Raw genomic sequence first — 16,793 nt, forward strand, 5'->3', positions numbered from 1 at the left:
CTGAGTCTTAAAGGACTCGGAGTTTCCCAAGAGGCTGTGGGGTAGCTCTATCAGAGAAAAAAACTGGCACAACATATGTATACCATGAAAAAATCATATGCTCAGCGAAATACAAGGGATCCAGTGTGACTAAAGCTTAGAGTAGGTGGTAGAACTGATCAGTCTCTTCTTTAGTGCTCCATTTTTTCCTATAACTTTCATTTTATCATCTATGTAACTCTGGAAATTTCTATACAGAGGTGTTCAGTGGGAGCAGTGGACATATCTTCTCTTCATCTTCCTCATACCTAGCCTAGTATCTCACTCACAGAGGTGCTTAATAACTATTTGCTGAATATTTATTGCTTAAGTGTTTCGGGTCTATATTTCTTGTTTCCTACACTTGCTGGTTAGCCTCTTGGTTCACGGATTGTACTTTCTATTTCTTCTGAATCCTCCTGATTCCCACCTCTTAATGTTCTACGTGTAGCAGGTACTCAACACAGGTGGACTAATGTTTTGAGATGATATGAACATAAATTCCCGGGCTCTAGGAACCCAGTTTTACTTGAAATCCTTCTGTGGACTCACCTGAAGCAGCTGCTCTTTGTGACTCAGACTGTGGTTGAGGTGCTGAAGGTGTTGCTCTTGGGTGTGAATCTCATTGCATTTTTCAGCCTCCAGGGTATGAAGCTGTTGGCCCTTACTCTGCAATTCTCCTTGCAGCTGCTGCAAGGCTTTTCGCAATTCCTGAATTAAATAGATTCCCTTTTCAAACAATCTAAACTTTTCACATGGTCATTAGATATGGAGGCCTTAAAACTTTCAAAGCACAGAGAACAAAAAATAAAGTAGCAAAAAGTGCCATTCTTAAAATTACTATAGAGATACTACTACACGTTGAGTCAAATATGATGTGGGAAATCATGGGAACCGTGGACTGGGGTAGGATGTAAATTTGATATTATAGTTCAATACTTATTTTTGGCTTAAAAATGATACATCTACATAAGTACTAAGTGGGACTCTGTTCTACCATAAACCTGGATCCTTTACTTTACAGTAAGCTCAAGGATACAACATTCCTACCTATCCTTTTAAATCTTAAAAAAAAAAAAAAAAAAAGATGGCATTTGCTCTAAGCTAACAAGATAAAGAAACCATTTAAGAATTATGTGTTTTATTTAAAAAAACATACATGACTAATTGTGTACGCCATTCCTCTGACTTGGTTGTTCTTCCCGCTTTTCTGTCTTGATGACTCTTACCCACCCTTCAAGAATAATCTCAGATATCTCCTCCTTTGTGAAGTTTTCCCTGATTCCCTTCCCCCACCCCTTGTATATATTCCTACAGGACCCCTATATGCCTCTTCTACAGTATTTACCACATTGAAATACTGTTTACGTGACTGTCTTTCATACTATATTACAAGTAACTTAAGAGGAAAGAGCCTGTGATATTCACCCTTGTATTTCCAGAACACAGCCCAATACCTGGCACATGGTATAAGGGCAACAAATGTTGAGCTGAATTACTTAGATTAAGTAAGTGACTCAAGGGTTCAACACAAGCTATCCTTATAAAAAGTTATTACCAGGGCAAAGTCTGCATTTACACAGTGCCACAAAATGATTAATGATTTACTTGGTTATGTTTCCAAGAAGCTTCTTTCTGCTGTTCTCTCTCCTGTGTTGCAGCCTCTACAAATTGCACACGTCGTCTGGCATCAGCCAGCTGCCGTTCTTTTTGTCGTACCACCCTCTGGAGCTTCTGTATTTCAAGTTGGCTGCAGAATAAAGCGCTCTGAAGATCAAGCAGAGCCACCTGTTGCTGAGCTGGGGAAGTACCCTCTGAGTTCTGAAAAGAGAGTGAAAATCATCATCACAAGGAGGGCAAGCACTGAGTAGCTGAGAAGAACAACAAGATCAAGACTGTGGTTGAGAGTGGCACATCCTCAAGTGATGCCTCCTGTCCCAGGTGACCCTCACATACACGAAGCTGTCCAAGCTGACTTTGGTGCAGCATTTCTCGAAGCTTTACCATTGTGTCGTTTTGACCTTCGATCACCTGGTACAACTCCTCGGTCTGAAAACAAAGACAGGGAGTACCAAAAATGTTAGCAAGCTAAATATAAATTCCGTTATCTCGCCTGTACAGATTTTAGTAACAGGACTATTCCAAAATTCCAATTTAGATGACACTACAGTTTCTCTAGGCTAAGATGTTAGTCTGACAATATCCAATTCAACAAATTATAGAATACTTGTCTACTTTGATGGGAAAAATTGTTTCCTCATGGGTCCTTGACTGCCAAACATTTTACCTCATTTTCCCTGCTTTTCAGAGTTTCCTTGAGGTTTTGAATTGTACCATCTTGCTTCTGAGACGACTCCTGAGCGGACTTCAGTTCACAGCTCATTTCATTCAGTTTTTCTTGAAGAATCTGAATTCAGCAAAGAAAAACAGTTTGGTAGGTCAATGATTTCTTTTAACCTCAAATGCAACCATGAAGTCCTTCCTCAAATCTAGGTTTAAAGGATTTCTTAGGGAATATTACCTTATTAATTTTTCCCTACATAGCATAACCATTAAAGTCCTAAGTGAATCAGCAAGAGAAAGTAGCAGGAAATGTGAAATACTTCTTTTAATACTCAATTGCTTCAATTCTCATGCACTGTGCTTTCTCTATGATGGCAGCCATACTGGGGGTACTTGTCCACATGAGTCACTGTGGATCTTTTACACAAAGACCAAGAAGCTTCTGCTATCTACTACAGGACAGGACACAACAAGGGTACACAAAGCCAGGAGCACAGCATCCCAAATTGTGGGAAATTTCTTCTAAGCAGATGTTAAAATCCATGGGCTATAAAGGGGTAAGAAGTTAAACCAAAATCAAAAGCATGAACCTCCTGTCTCAGTGCCTTATACAGTTGAAAATTGCACTCAAGTTCTAATTTCAGACCTAAAAGGCACCAGAAATTCTGATCTGTGCAGAACAGGCTAAAATCTTGATGAGAGATACAGGAAAGAACTACACTTCTAAGAATATATTCCACAGAGCACCAGGCATACACAGTACCCATCTCCCAGGTCCTACTCAGAGAGGTTAACGCAGACCCAGCTAGAGCCAGTCACCTTCTCAAGAAACCCTGTGATCTCCAGTACCTTGTTGGTGGCCTCTGTTTGCTGGATTTTTTCCTGGAGTTCTGTCAAATGGGAATCAGATACAGCCTGCTGAGTTGTACCGGTCTCACCTGAATTCAGCTTTGGTTGTCTGAGTAACTCTTCGGTCGTGGGCTAGGAAGAAGCAGCGAGACGATTAAGTTAAGTGTAGCCAACAATAAAGTTTAATTTTATCTTCAAATGTCTTTGGCATCTTTTGCCAGACTTAGAAAACCAGCGTTACTGAATGGATTATCAGTAATTCCTGAAGCCAGTCCTGTTCCGTATTCTGAGTACTGATTCACTTCCTCTCTAGCTCCCCTCCCCACCTTTCCCTATGAACCTACACAAACACTATTCAGTTAAAGCAAGTAATTCAGAGATTAAAAAGAAGAGAGGATTTTTTTAAATGCTTATGATGACCAAATATTTGCTTTATCCTATTTTCAATCAGGGAATTCAAAAGGTCAAACTCACACAATCCCTAAGGGAGAAAAAGTTATAGTTCAACTATCTTTCTTACAACATGCCTATTCACATTATTGGAAAAATGGGTAGATTTCAAATATGGTCCATACATTAGGTAATAGTATTTAATCAATACTAAATTTCCTAACTTTGGTAATTTTACTGTAGTTATGTAAGAGATGTCCTTGTCTTTAGGAAATACATGCTTATTGAGAGTAAAGATGCATAATATCTGCAACTAATTCTCAAATAATTCAGGAATAAAAAAAAATGTGTCTATAAACAGTTAGAGTGATAAAGCAAATGTAGCAACATATAGCAACTGGTGAATCTGTGAGTTCTTTGTACTTCTCTTACGACTTCTCTAACTTTGAAATTATTTCAAAATAAAAAGTAACAAAAATTAAAATAAATTTTAAAATCCATAGGGTCTGGGAAGGAGGTATGTTTTATAGGAATATCGATTCATCAAAAAGATTCAGGAGAAAAAAAAATCTATTTATATTTGGGATGATCAGACTAAGACAAACTGACTGAACTGTACCTAATATTCATTATGAGCTAAGATACAAAAATAAAACTTTAGCAATTCACTGTGGCATTAAATTCCATCTCTTCTCTCCCTGCCTATCCCCCCTCCCTTTCTCCTGCACTCCAATTAGGGAAAATACAAATCCATTAGGAAGAGAAAAAAGACAGCTATTCATTTTTTCTTTACCTCACATGTTCAAACTCTGATTACCACCTTCTAGGCAGTGGGGTTTCAGCTTACCTTAAACCCCTTCCTGACAGCAACTGACTGGAAGTATAAAGATTTCAGAAGGAAAATCTTTTCTATTCTTCCAGGGCTGTTCATCATTTTTAAAAACATCTATGAAGTACCCCTAATATGCAAAGCACTGTGGGAGTTGGAGTGGGGAACTACATAAGAGAACAAGGAAATACACAAAATATAAGCTAGTGACAAGCCCTATGCTATAAAATAGGAATGCATGACAAAGTTGTTAAGTTACTTTAAAGTGGTTAATGAGTGGAAGGTCTCTATCAGGCAGCATTTAAATGAAGATCTACATGATAAAGAACCAGCTCTGCAAAATCGACAGAAGAATAATCCAGGCAGAGGATCAACTAATGGAAAAGACCTCGGGGAGATAAGCCCCTGGGAAAGAGAAAAGCCTACGTGGTTAGAGGAGCACTTTCCAAGAGAAATATAATGTGAGCCACATATGTAATTTAAAATTTTCTAGTATCTTCATTGACTAAAGTAAAAATAAATAGGTAAACTTAATTTTAATAAAACATTTTGTTTGACCCAATATATTATACCTAAAATATTATCATAAGCATGTAGTCAATATAAAAATTCTCAAGATACTTTACATTCTTTCCATAGTAAGTCTTTAAAATTAAGGTTATACTTCACACTCACAGCATATCTCATTTTGGACTAGCCACATTTCAAGTGCTCAATAGCCACACAGGGCTAGTGGCTGCCTTTCTGGAAAGCACAGAGCTAGAGCATACTGGGCAAAGTGGATGGTAATACACGATGAGGTAGAAAGGCAGGCAGGGGCCAGATCTGGTGTACAGAACCTACATCAGAGGTAATGAAGCTGGATTTCATTCTCATTGAAATGAGAATGGACTGCAGGGTTTTTAACAGAAAAGTAATCGATCATATTTAAATTTTAAATAGCTGCTCTGTGATGAATAGATTGTTGGAGAGCACCGGTAGGAATGGGAAGACCACCTAGGAGGCTGCTGCAGTATTGCAGGGGAAAGATAATAGTGGCTTGGATTATAGTGGTAGTAACGGAGGGAGAGAGAAATGGATAGATTTGGATATGTTTTGAAGGTAGAGTCAACAGGACTGGATGGTGAGACAGGGAGAAAGAGAAAAGTAGCGAGGATAACGACTCCTAGAAAAAACTGGGATATTTGTTGTTGTGGGTATAACAGGGAGTCTTGCCCTGAAGCGATGTGAATTATGTCACACCATGGGAGAGGTAACTATTTTAATAGATATTTACAACAATTCTAATGGATAAATAGTTTTATTATTTGTTTAACGATAAAACATTCTCTACCAAACTTGCCTTCTTACTTCCTCGGTGTAAAACAAATTTCCAACAACATCTATTACAAGATATTTTTCAAATTTAAACTCTAACAAGCAGAATTAAATAGCTTCAAGTTTTAAATGGTCATATTTAATCACTTTAAACCAAAGAATCTTAGAGCTGTGAAGGACACTTTATAAATTAGCCATCTGGTCCAAGCCTATCTTGCATTTGAGGAAATGGAGACTTAGACAGATAAGTAATTTGTCCAAAGTTACACTGGAAATCAGGAAAAGGATCCAATTAAACCAAATGCAGTTAAGTTGGTAACTTCCTTTTCATCTTTATAAACCCATTGCCTACCATAATGCCTGGAATATTGTAGGGACCAAAAGGTTTTGTTTAATAAAGTGAACAGAACAATAAAAACAAAAGCAAATTAACAAAAATAGGCCTGTCTCCTAATTCCCAGGCCATTGCTCTAATCTCTCAGTGGCTCTCTTAGAAAAAAGACCAGATAAATAGATAAAAAGGTAGATGTTTAATTTAGGTATTTCAACATCAACTTTAAATCCAAAGGATGCCACAGAAAAGTACATAATGAGTCTGGATCTCATCTGAACCCATCTCGGCACGAATCATCACAGAAAACCCCTAATTTGGTAAATGTAATGTATTGACCTAAAGGCTAGAAGATGTTTGTTTCTTCTTTATTCATAATATTTTATTATTTTAAATCTTAGAAAAAAAATGTCCTTTCAGATAAGTCTGCCAAAAGAGTACCTAGCAAAGTCCCACTGAGTAAACAGCTCGTAATGAATTCTTGTGAAATATCAAGTACATAAACCAACCACTCCTATGAAGATTTTGTAGAGCCTGAAATCAGTAATACTTGATTTGGTTGAATCAGTGTTAATCTCCATGCTATCAGTTACTAAAATCATGTTGTAATCATAATATAATTTTAAATTCAGTTGCTTTTGACTCAGGACAAATGCTTTTCAGCATCAGAAAAGAGAATTGCTTCCAGGCCTAAGGTTGCATAAAGTAAGACCTTTAGGCTAAAAGGCAGTTATTTAGATCTTCTGGATTAACAGCAGTTTTCTTGACACTTTCATAGCCATAATAAAAAGTCACAGGGCTCAAACTACTATAATTTTCTATCCTATTGTTAGTAATAGGGGATACACAAGAACTATCAACTAGCATAAAATTAAAGGCCTAATCTTTGACCAGCATCTAATGCTTACCCCTTCCAAAGGGCCTGATCTGGGTTACATAGCTAAGCTATAGAGAGGGATAAATTTATCATAGTCATACAAGAGCAGACTCTGGCATTGCAAGGCTTGAAGCAAAGATATCTTACTCTCTGAATTTAGATAGAAAAGAAAACTGCACGTGAACCAGAGCTGAATTAATGTTTACCAAGGGACCACACCCCTTCTATGACAGCTTTTCTATTGTAGTTCAGGGCCAGACAATAAAGAAGGAAATTATCAGCTAGAATAAGGCTTCAAACCTTTCTTTAGCTATTTGACAACCTTGGGTCTTCAGACATAAATTCTGTAGGAGGCAAATAAATCAGTTTGCATAAGGTCAGAAAATTAGTAAGCAGGAGAACTACACTGTTGCAGTTTTTCTTTAATATAAGAAAGAAAGAAGGAAAGAGATTAAGAAAAAGAAGAAAAGCAACCAGGAGGCATTCTGATGGTGATATTTAACAGTAACCAGATTAAACAAAGGAATCAAAATGACCTTACAAAACAATCTCGCTCTTAGGATAGGAGCTTTTCTTCATATTTGTAGCAGAATTTAGCTAAAGGAAAATTTTTTTTCTTTCAAGTTTTTTCTTTCTACAAACTAAAAAGAGAACTACCAAAAATAATTTACACTTATTTCTATTCTATCCACATTTGTTCAGAAACAGACAAAAATCAGTCTGCCTTTGTCCCACTTAGATCTGCTTTTGCCATAAAGCACAACAGGCCTTAAGGAGCTTAAAAGTCAAGACTTAAACAGTAGATCCAGAATCCAAAACATACATTTTATCTACAAACACTTTAAGCCTGATTAATCTATTTCCTTCCACATTCTTAATTATTGGAGAAAACAGCACAAGAATCAAATGCCATGATTCTTCAAGCTGAATGTTTTCTTCCTCTTCTCAATGTTTTATTATTCTACAAACAGTAAAGACGGTAAGCCAGGTTACAGCAGAAAAGTCAAACACTGCTGTGTTAAAGGTCTATTTTTTTCTGATGTCTAAATTTAGTGAAGAAAAGGGACTTGACCTAAAGGTACAGTTACCATATTTTAAATACGGTCATTAGGATGCCAGATTTCTTCACAGAATTCCTAAAGAATCCTCCCGCAATCCTTAGGGTATAGAAAGAAGGTCCTGCATTTAAAACAAGTATTTATTTAATTCAATGTACATCAGACAATGTGGTTTAATATATAGAATAAAAAGGTCTTGGCTGAGAATGGTTAGGAATCTTTGGCTCTGCCTGGGCTAAGTTATTTAAACCATGAGCTTTCCATATCTCTAAATTGAGAGACTGCATGAGATGATCTTTAAGCTCCTTCCCAGCTCCAAAATTTGTTGAGCCCAGGCACCAAGAGAGTATTTTTAATTTAATATGGAGAAAAAACTCTTCTTGTTTTACCTGTAATTTTCTAAGTCTTCACCTTTCTACAATATTGGCCATATTTGAAAGGGGGGGAAAAAAGCTTATTTCCCATCCAGCCTGTCCAAACTATTTTTAGATCCTAATATGAAAACACTATGTTTAATTTGTGACATCTATGTCTGCTCACAGAAATACTGTATTGTAAAGCCCAAATTTAGCTGCGAAGCTCAATGAAAGAAAAGGAAGCAAAAGAAAAGTACACGAGCGTTAGGCATACTAAACATTTTATACAAATGAAAACACGTTTTAAACTTTTGGATAGTCATACTTTTATGTAACACTTTAATATATGCTACTTCTGACAATTTTGTGCAAATTCAAAAATATTTCTCCCATTTCCTCTTTCTTATTGAGATGCAAATATTATACATAAAAGAACTATTCTTTTAAAATTTCAAGTGACAATCAACAATTTCATTTAGAAGCTCTAAGTTTCTGGGATGATGTTGACAGGTAGCACGCTTTCCAAAAATGCCTTCTAGATTGTCCACCTTTGTAATGGTATCACTAGAGAATCTGTATCAAGTGGAACATGCCAGATGTTTCACAAAATTAATTGAACCTATCATTTACTGTTGCTGTAGAAACAAAATAGCATCTGTCAGGTCCCTGTACTAGTAGCTGAATTTAAAAAGGTTGGTATGAAATCACCTGGGCAGACATGAACAGCTCAGATTAAGATCAACTGTCATCTTCCAGTCATTAAGAAATTCATGAGTACAACGGATAAAACTCTCCTATCATCCGATAATGGATGAATCCCTACTTAATATCAAACTTCTTCAAACAGAGTTCAGTATACAAACTGGCTGTAAAGAGTTTTTGCCTTAACATTTTAAATGACGATACTTGACTTCCCAAGTCTGTTTTATGAACAGGTCATCGTTAGTCCTCAAATGATCTCTTAATTTATTTTAAATATTGCCCAGATGTTACAATACTTTGGTGGATTAATAGGTTTTTCCCCAAACCTTTACCCTAAGCTCTAATCAGTTTGAGGCACACGATGAAAGGCTTAATGCTCTAGGGAGGGTTAAATAACAGAACTAACTCCCTTACAGAATAGGAGAAACATTCATAAATCTAAAAATGAAAACAAAAAAAGAAGGGGGTAGGGGATAGAAAAAGGAAGTAAGAGGAAAGAGTTCTAGTGCCAGAAATAAGATTAAATGTTTTTTATAGGGTAAAGGTGAATTAGAAATCTTTCTCTTTTTGTCTTAAGAGGTGTGCAATTTTGGTAATTAATGGGAAAGCCAATAGATAATCTTATAAAGAGGATTGTGAAAAACAAATTATTTGAATGAACCACATTTACTAAAGGGGACACAAATGGGCTCAATGATTAATTTTCTCAAGTCTAGAATATTATTAACCTTCACCTAGACAGAAATCATGTGAAGCCTGAGGCTAGCTAACTTCAATCAGAAAGGCACTATGCAGCCATTTTGTATACCTGGACCCGAAGTGGCAAATAATCTTCACAGAGATCATCCCACAGCTCCTGGAGGTCTGAAATCTCCAAGGGATAACTCACAGATGTCTTGTAAAGGGGTTTCAAAGACCTGTTAAGGAAACCAGAACTAACTCCATCTGTCATGATATGGCCAGGCCTGGTTCCAGGTGGGCTGGATTTCACTGGAATAGGAAGCTTGCTCCCTCGGGGGCTCTGGATGGGCTTATAATCAAGACCTTTAATCATGCTAAGAGCTAGCTCCAGCTTGTGGTTACACATATGCTGTGGGGCCTGTTCATCTGAACAACAGTCACATTTTACAAGTTCCTTTGCACTTCTCTCAGGTTCCTCTTCCTTTTGCTGTGGAGGACTAGCCTGGACACTTGCATCCAAAGATTCCACAGAGGATCCCGGTGTCCCTTCTTCCATGCTTTCTCCATCTGGGGGTACCTTCACACTTGGTAAATCCGGTGGCCCAACCTCAGACAATGCTGGTTCTTCAGTGCAAATGCTGGTGGACCACCTGGTAGAAGGGCCACACGAGATACTTTTTGCCACCTTTCGAGGCACCTTACAAATGGCTTCATAGTCAGAATCAGCAACCCGCAAAGCTGCACAACCACGGCATCTCCTGGGTCGGTTCCCGGGGCCTTCCGAAGCATGACAGCTGTGTAGCTCCTGAGTCTGATCCTCATTTTCTACCCAGCACTCAAACCCTGAATAGGCAAAGTCCTCCTGGAGCAGTGCAGAGTATCTTACATCGGGTAAGCCGGAAATGTCAACCGTTCCATTCCCCGCCTTGGTCTCCGCGCCAGTGTCATCGTTATTCTTCCGATACATGCTAGCAATGCAGAACTTGAGGCGGTCCTTCTCCAGCAGCAGCTTCTGCAAGCGCTCGATAGAAAGGGCTTCGATCCGGGCAATGACGGTGTCGAATCTATAGATCCGATCAAGCATGAAAGCACACTTGCTGCAAGCAAACTCAGCTTTGCCATCCCGGGAGACATCCTTGCCCAGGACGTGCGACAGCAGAACCTGGAGGTTGAGCTTGGATGCCGTGTGGAAGATCCAGCGCCGCTGGTTTCCGCACAGCTCCCGGGCACAGATCCTGCAAATCTCCTTCATCTTTCCTCCTGCGGTTGCCGAGCTTCCCTGATGCGGCTGCTGCTCGGTGATCACTCACTGGCGCTTGGTTGCGTTCCGTCTCCCGCCCCGGTGGCCTCCGGCCGGCATGGCACAGCCCGATGGGGTCCCCACTCTGCAGAGGCGCTCCGCGGCCACCCGCGCGCGGGCTCTGGGTACCAGAGTGGTCAGCCCCGCCTCTCGGGGAGGGGGCGGGCGAGGAAACACTTCAGGGAGATGCTGAGTGACAGCAGCGCAGGCCGCGCTCAGAACCTGCCATGTCTCCTCCAGCTGTCTCTCCCACCAGCCGCGGTGTCCTCAATGTCCTCCCTTTCAGCTGGCTGGGTTCGCGGTCCACAAGCGGCCGCCCGCGGCTGACGCAAAGACTCAGAGATTGAGGATCAGATTTCAAGATGGCGCCAGAGGTTCGGCGCCTGCGGCCACCGGCAAACTCCTCTGGGAGCTGTAGTCCCGGAGGCCGGCTCCTCGCTCTGCGCATGCGGGGTGGCGAGCGCGTCCCCTCGCCCCCAAACGACTTAGTGCTCCTCGCGGTAGAGCACAGACCTGGCTAGCAGTGGGTACCGGAGTGGAGAGCAGGACGGTTGCCGACCTCTGCTAGGCCACTTTTATCTGCTAAAATTTCACCCCAAAAGCGCACCAGTTCCCTCACGGATCCTCCCTTCCGCCCTTGCGGGATGTCCCAAGGCTCTGCTTGGGGAGGAGAAAGCCGAATCCCCTCCCCCTCTCTCCACGGGTAGTGCCACGTACTCTGGATGGAGCAGCCTGGCGGCGCCACTAGGTACCGCTGCGCGTCGCCTCCCTCCCGCCTGCAGCCCCCCCTCCTCTCCCTACCCAGTCCGGTGCCTGGATTAAAAGGCCCCAGGTCTTCACAAGCGGCCGGGGAGAATGGGTTGATAAACCGGAGGTGGCAGGTAGGGCGGATTTTAGGAGGCTCAGTTCCATCTCCCCCTCGACTGTTGGGAGCACCTAGAAAAGAGGACAAGTGTTTCTCCCCTCGTGATGTTGCGATTGAGTTTAGCAGTCCTGGATGATTTGCCCTTTTTTAGAAAAGAAATCGAGAGAGGGCACAAAGCAGTCACCTGAGAAGGAGTCCAACAAAAGCCACATGAATGCAGCTGGTTAACCAAGATTTTGATGATAACAGAGAAAATGAGCTTTTTCAAGAATGTAGACACCTGAGAGTAGATTGCCATCACCGAATCCTCTTTCAGGTTCAGGTAGACTGTAGGCCTTATTTTGGGGGTGGGGAGGGGAGACAAACACTAGAACAAAAGGCCTTATTTATTTGAGCAAAAGTCCAGAGTATCAGAGAGTGCTGCTGTCTGCAGAAGTGGGGCTGGGAATTTCACTGACTTCAGTTAGTATCTTGTCTTATTCAGCATTATCTAGTAGTAAGTTACCCAGCCTTGGGTACAGAGCTTAGATTGCACACAAAGAGTGGAGGGAAGCTGGAGCTCTCTCTACCTGGAATCGAGGTGTCAACATCCGTTTATAATAAACAATTCTCTCCCTCGCTTGAGAGGTATGCAAACTCCAGATGGGAGGACAAACAGTCCCACACAATCATCTAGAGTTTTCCCAGAGCAGGATGTTTCCCAATTACAATAATGCTATATTTCACTAACTTGACTTTGTGAGATAATAAGGCCAGCAACAGTCAAAGTATTTCTGAAGCTCATCTCCAGGGCACAGACCATACTCCTAAACCTGGAGACATTCAGATGCCTTCGATGAAAGCCCATAATAAACCCCCAACTTCTTATTGAGCATTAAATGAGATGATTTGGGGGAAGTGCTTTAACAGATTTTGGCTCATATCATGTCAATAATAATAGCTTATATTATTATTTTAATATTATAATGCAATATTTTAAAGTAATTTTAAAGCGTTACGGGGCTCTGCACACATAAAATTCTATCATTCTCTTATTTAATCATCAAAACAAAATCTTAGTAGCTCCATCGTGAGAGATTAGAACAGCCCTTAGAGCTCTGGCTTTAGTAGGCTACAGAACTTTGCATCTGTGATTTCACCTAAAGAGGCATGTTCTGGTCCCAAAACCAAGAATGTAAAATAGAGTTCCAAGTAAAACTCACTACAGGTGCATTTTTGCCTACCTCTAGGTATATGAGCTTCAGAGTCAGAAGAAATTAAGTAACAATCATAACAATCTTTGGAATCCATAGTGATCTATAGAGAGGCAAGGAGTTTCTGGCCTGCCAGGACACCACCCTGCCATACCCTGTCTTAAGTATTATCCTAAAGAACAGCTAGGACTCAAAAGTGCAAAAAGTGCAAATTAAGACATTAATCAAGGCCTCATCTTTGAATGTGGATGCGAGCCACGTTTTCCTATTGGGGAAAGTGCTAATGAAACAAAGTAATTAATGAAACAAAGTGTTCCTGGGGAGCTACTAAATAATACGTTGTATTATTCTGTATTCCTTAATAAGATTTTGCACCTGACCTGTAGTCTCTAAACTTTAATGACAACATATGGGTAGTTGGTATAGAAGAGCAAGTCAGTACAAATGGAGAAAAGGCAACTTACTATTGAAGAATATGTTTGTAAAGAATATGTAAGTAAAGATCAACATACTGAAAGAGCTATACATATCTAGGCTTCCAACAGATAGAAATAAATCACTCAACAATCAAAGAAAATTTGAAGACAGCACTCTTCACTCCCAGAGAACATATTTAAAGACCATATCTCAAAACGGATAGTAAACTAGAGTACTAGAACCACTCCTAAACATGATCATTTGGTATTATAAAACTAAAAGATCACTTTTGTACAGATCAATTGAAGATAAAAATTAAAAAATGAAACAAGGAAAATTATGTGATAGTAAATTCAGCACTTCATGGTTTATCAATATCATCTTGGTCAAGATTTTGTATTTAGTCAACACTGGGTATCTATGGGGAGGCAAGAAAATGGGGAGCTGAACAGCAACGTTTACTTTTATTCTATATACCATGTATCATTTGAATTTGGGGCAATGAATGTATATTCATATATTATTTTTAAAATGTTTTAAAATTAGGAAATATTCTATAGTTAAAACTAAGAATTGTGCCAACTTAAGGCACTTATATCAGAGTCTGAGTGGTAAAACTTGAACCCTAAAAAATGAAAACTTTTATAATATGTGATAAATATATATATGTGGACAACTTATATAAACAAAGGTTCAAGGGGATATACAAGTTATTAGTGATTATGTCTGGAGAGCAGAACTATGGATACTTATTTTCTTCTTTCCTCATTTGTATTCTAAAATTTTCTATAATCATGTATTGATTTTGTGATAAGAAAAAAATGCATTACTAAGAAGAAGATAGGATAAACACATTTTGATATGTTCATATAATGTAATATTAACCATCAATAAAAAAGAATGAACTCTGATACCCACAATATGAATGAATCTCAAAAGCATGTTAAGTGAAACAAGCCATTTAACTATATCCTGTGTGATATCATTTATTTTGTCTAACAACTTAAAGTCTAACCATTTCTATAATGATAGAAATTCAGAAAGTGGTTATGGGGGGTGAGGATTAATTGCAAGGGAGCACAAAGGAATTTTCTGGGGTGATGAAAATGTTCTATACCTTGTTTTGGGTGATGATTATATGGATGTGTACAGTTCTAAAGCTCATTGAACTGACTGCTTTATCTGTAGATTTTATATGTTAGTATAGTTCAATTTAAAAAGATAAGGAGTAAATTAGTATAAAAATATGTATTACCCATAAATTTTTAATCTGAGGGATTTCTTTGGTGGAAAGTAACCCCTATAACTTTATCATAAGCACAGCTTTGAAAATTGGGAAAATATAGCCCAGAAGAAATTCTATAAAAGGCCCAACTGCGACTTCAAAACATCATAGTTCCTATCCATATGAGTGTTGGAAAATATTATTTTATATACATTTACACACCATACATTTACGATTGAAGCAAAGCATGTTGTTAAGGTGGGACCTAGGGCTTTTGTGATGATTTGGAATAGGATGATTACTTCTAAAACTTATCAAAATTACATAATAAAGGAAAATCTTACTGAGAACAGGTTTCATATTATAAGCGATAATGAGTTAAACAAATGATTAATTTTATATATCAGCAGTTTGCCCTCAAAATGGATTGATAAATGCATTCACAAGCACATATTTGCTGTCTATCCTAAGTCAAATCACTTATATCTGGCCCTTAATTTCCTAAGCTACAAAATAAACATATTAAATTTAAACAGTGGTTTTCAACCTTTGGCATGCATCAGAATCACCTGGAGGGCTAGTTAAATGGTAGATTTAACAAGTTCCTAATTCAGTTGGTCTGATAAGGGGCCCAAGAATTTGCATTCCTAAGAAATTCCCAGAGCGTGCAGATGCTGCTGAGAACCACACTTTGAAAACTACTGAATTAGAACTCTCTCCAAGTGTATTCAGACAAATGTCAGCCAAACGGTCAGAAGTTCTGCAGATAAATGGAAAAACCCATTAATGAAGAACTACGTACAAAATTGTTGAATTTAGAGAACTATATGCCCATTTGGAACAAGATTCCTAAGTATTATTATGGTAGGGATCTTTTGCACTATCTCTCTTTTGATCTCTAGATTTGAGGGCCCAGGAAGATTCTCTTAGAACCGTAGCTACTTTTGTACTCCCTGTGTTGTAGTGTTTCTAAGACCTAATTCTGGTCTGGGAGGGAGTTTCCAAGAGGTGGAAAATCCCCATGTCCCAGACCAGTTGTATTAGCTTTCATTATCCTAGTTATGACGTTGGAAATAGCTGTTCCAATTACTAAAAACTATGCCAAAGTGGGGTGGGGGGAGTGATTTTGGCAGAGAAGCAAAAGCAGATGAGGAGGGCTTCCCTGGTGGCGCAGTGGTTGAGAGTTTGCCTGCCAATGCAGGGGACACGGGTTCGAGCCCTGGTCTGGGAGGATCCCACATGCTGCGGAGCAACTTGGCCCGTGAGCCACAACTACTGAGCCTGCGCGTCTGAAGCTTGTGCTCCGCAACAAAAGAGGCCGCGACAGTGAGAGGCCCGCGCACCGCGATGAGGAGTGGCCCCCGCTCGCCGCAACTAGAGAAAGCCCTCGCACAGAAAAGAAGAACCAACACAGCCAAAAATAAAAATTAATTAATTAATTAATTAAAAAAAAAAAAAAAAGCAGATGAGGAAATACAAGAATATCAACGTAAAGCCAGTTAGGCTTTACGGTAACACCACAAGCATGTTCATGATTTCCCTCTGTTGGGTGGAAATCTTTAAGAAGCCAGAAGCAATCATGCTTTGCATTAATTAATAACACAGCATTTCAAAACACTTGTTTTAAAACTGGGAGATTTCCAGTTCAACTACAGATTGCTATAATATGGTTATCAGCAGAATTGATCTTAAAATAGTAAACACTGCAGTCTTTCAAGTTATTAAATATCCACAGCTGTTTAAGTGAATTTCAAAATATTTGTTAATCAACTGATGAGCAAGAATTTATGCAAACTCAGTTGGTTTTTGGTTTTTGGTTTTTTTTCTCTGTCTTCAGGGACCTTTTAGTTTAGTTGAAGGGGAGGGAATGTGCATGCTACAATCAGAATAACTGATTGGTAAACTAAATGGTACCGACAACTTCAATGTAAGTGCAGAAAAAGTTAAGTATGATCTGATACAGGTGAAGGGGGCAAGAGTGGGACTTGAGATGGGTCTTAGAACGGAGGAAACCAAGGAAAGAACTCCAGAAAAAGAAAACAGCATCATCAAAAGTCTTGGAAGTTGGGTTAAATATGATGCTAGCCCGTCAGTAAAGGGAG

At 39.3% G+C, this 16,793-nt stretch overlaps 1 protein-coding gene across 37 annotated transcripts in view; it reads right to left on the minus strand.

Annotated features, from left to right (window-relative positions):
- PDE4DIP (phosphodiesterase 4D interacting protein) overlaps positions 1 to 16,793 on the minus strand; it is a 213,658-nt gene that overhangs the window by 79,197 nt on the left and 117,668 nt on the right. For 20 of the 37 annotated variants that reach the window (XR_014237707.1, XM_082368414.1, XM_082368410.1 and 17 more), the window contains exons 1-6: positions 9,819 to 11,324; positions 3,151 to 3,282; positions 2,306 to 2,425; positions 1,975 to 2,067; positions 1,627 to 1,839; positions 571 to 729 (exon numbers count right to left, since the gene is read on the minus strand). Coding sequence is in view for 36 of the 37 variants with exons in the window: in XM_082368414.1 (XP_082224540.1) it covers positions 571 to 729; positions 1,627 to 1,839; positions 1,975 to 2,067; positions 2,306 to 2,425; positions 3,151 to 3,282; positions 9,819 to 10,943 (1,842 nt within the window). In the remaining variant the exon portion in view is untranslated. Of the gene's footprint in view, positions 1 to 570; positions 730 to 1,626; positions 1,840 to 1,974; positions 2,068 to 2,305; positions 2,426 to 3,150; positions 3,283 to 9,818; positions 11,325 to 16,793 lie in introns of those variants that run through there. The other 17 variants (XM_082368435.1, XM_082368438.1, XM_082368421.1 and 14 more) reach the window with 1 other exon arrangement.

The sequence above is a fragment of the Balaenoptera borealis genome (assembly GCF_965194805.1).
Source record: "Balaenoptera borealis genome assembly, chromosome: 1".
NCBI classification, from domain to species: domain Eukaryota; kingdom Metazoa; phylum Chordata; class Mammalia; order Artiodactyla; family Balaenopteridae; genus Balaenoptera; species Balaenoptera borealis.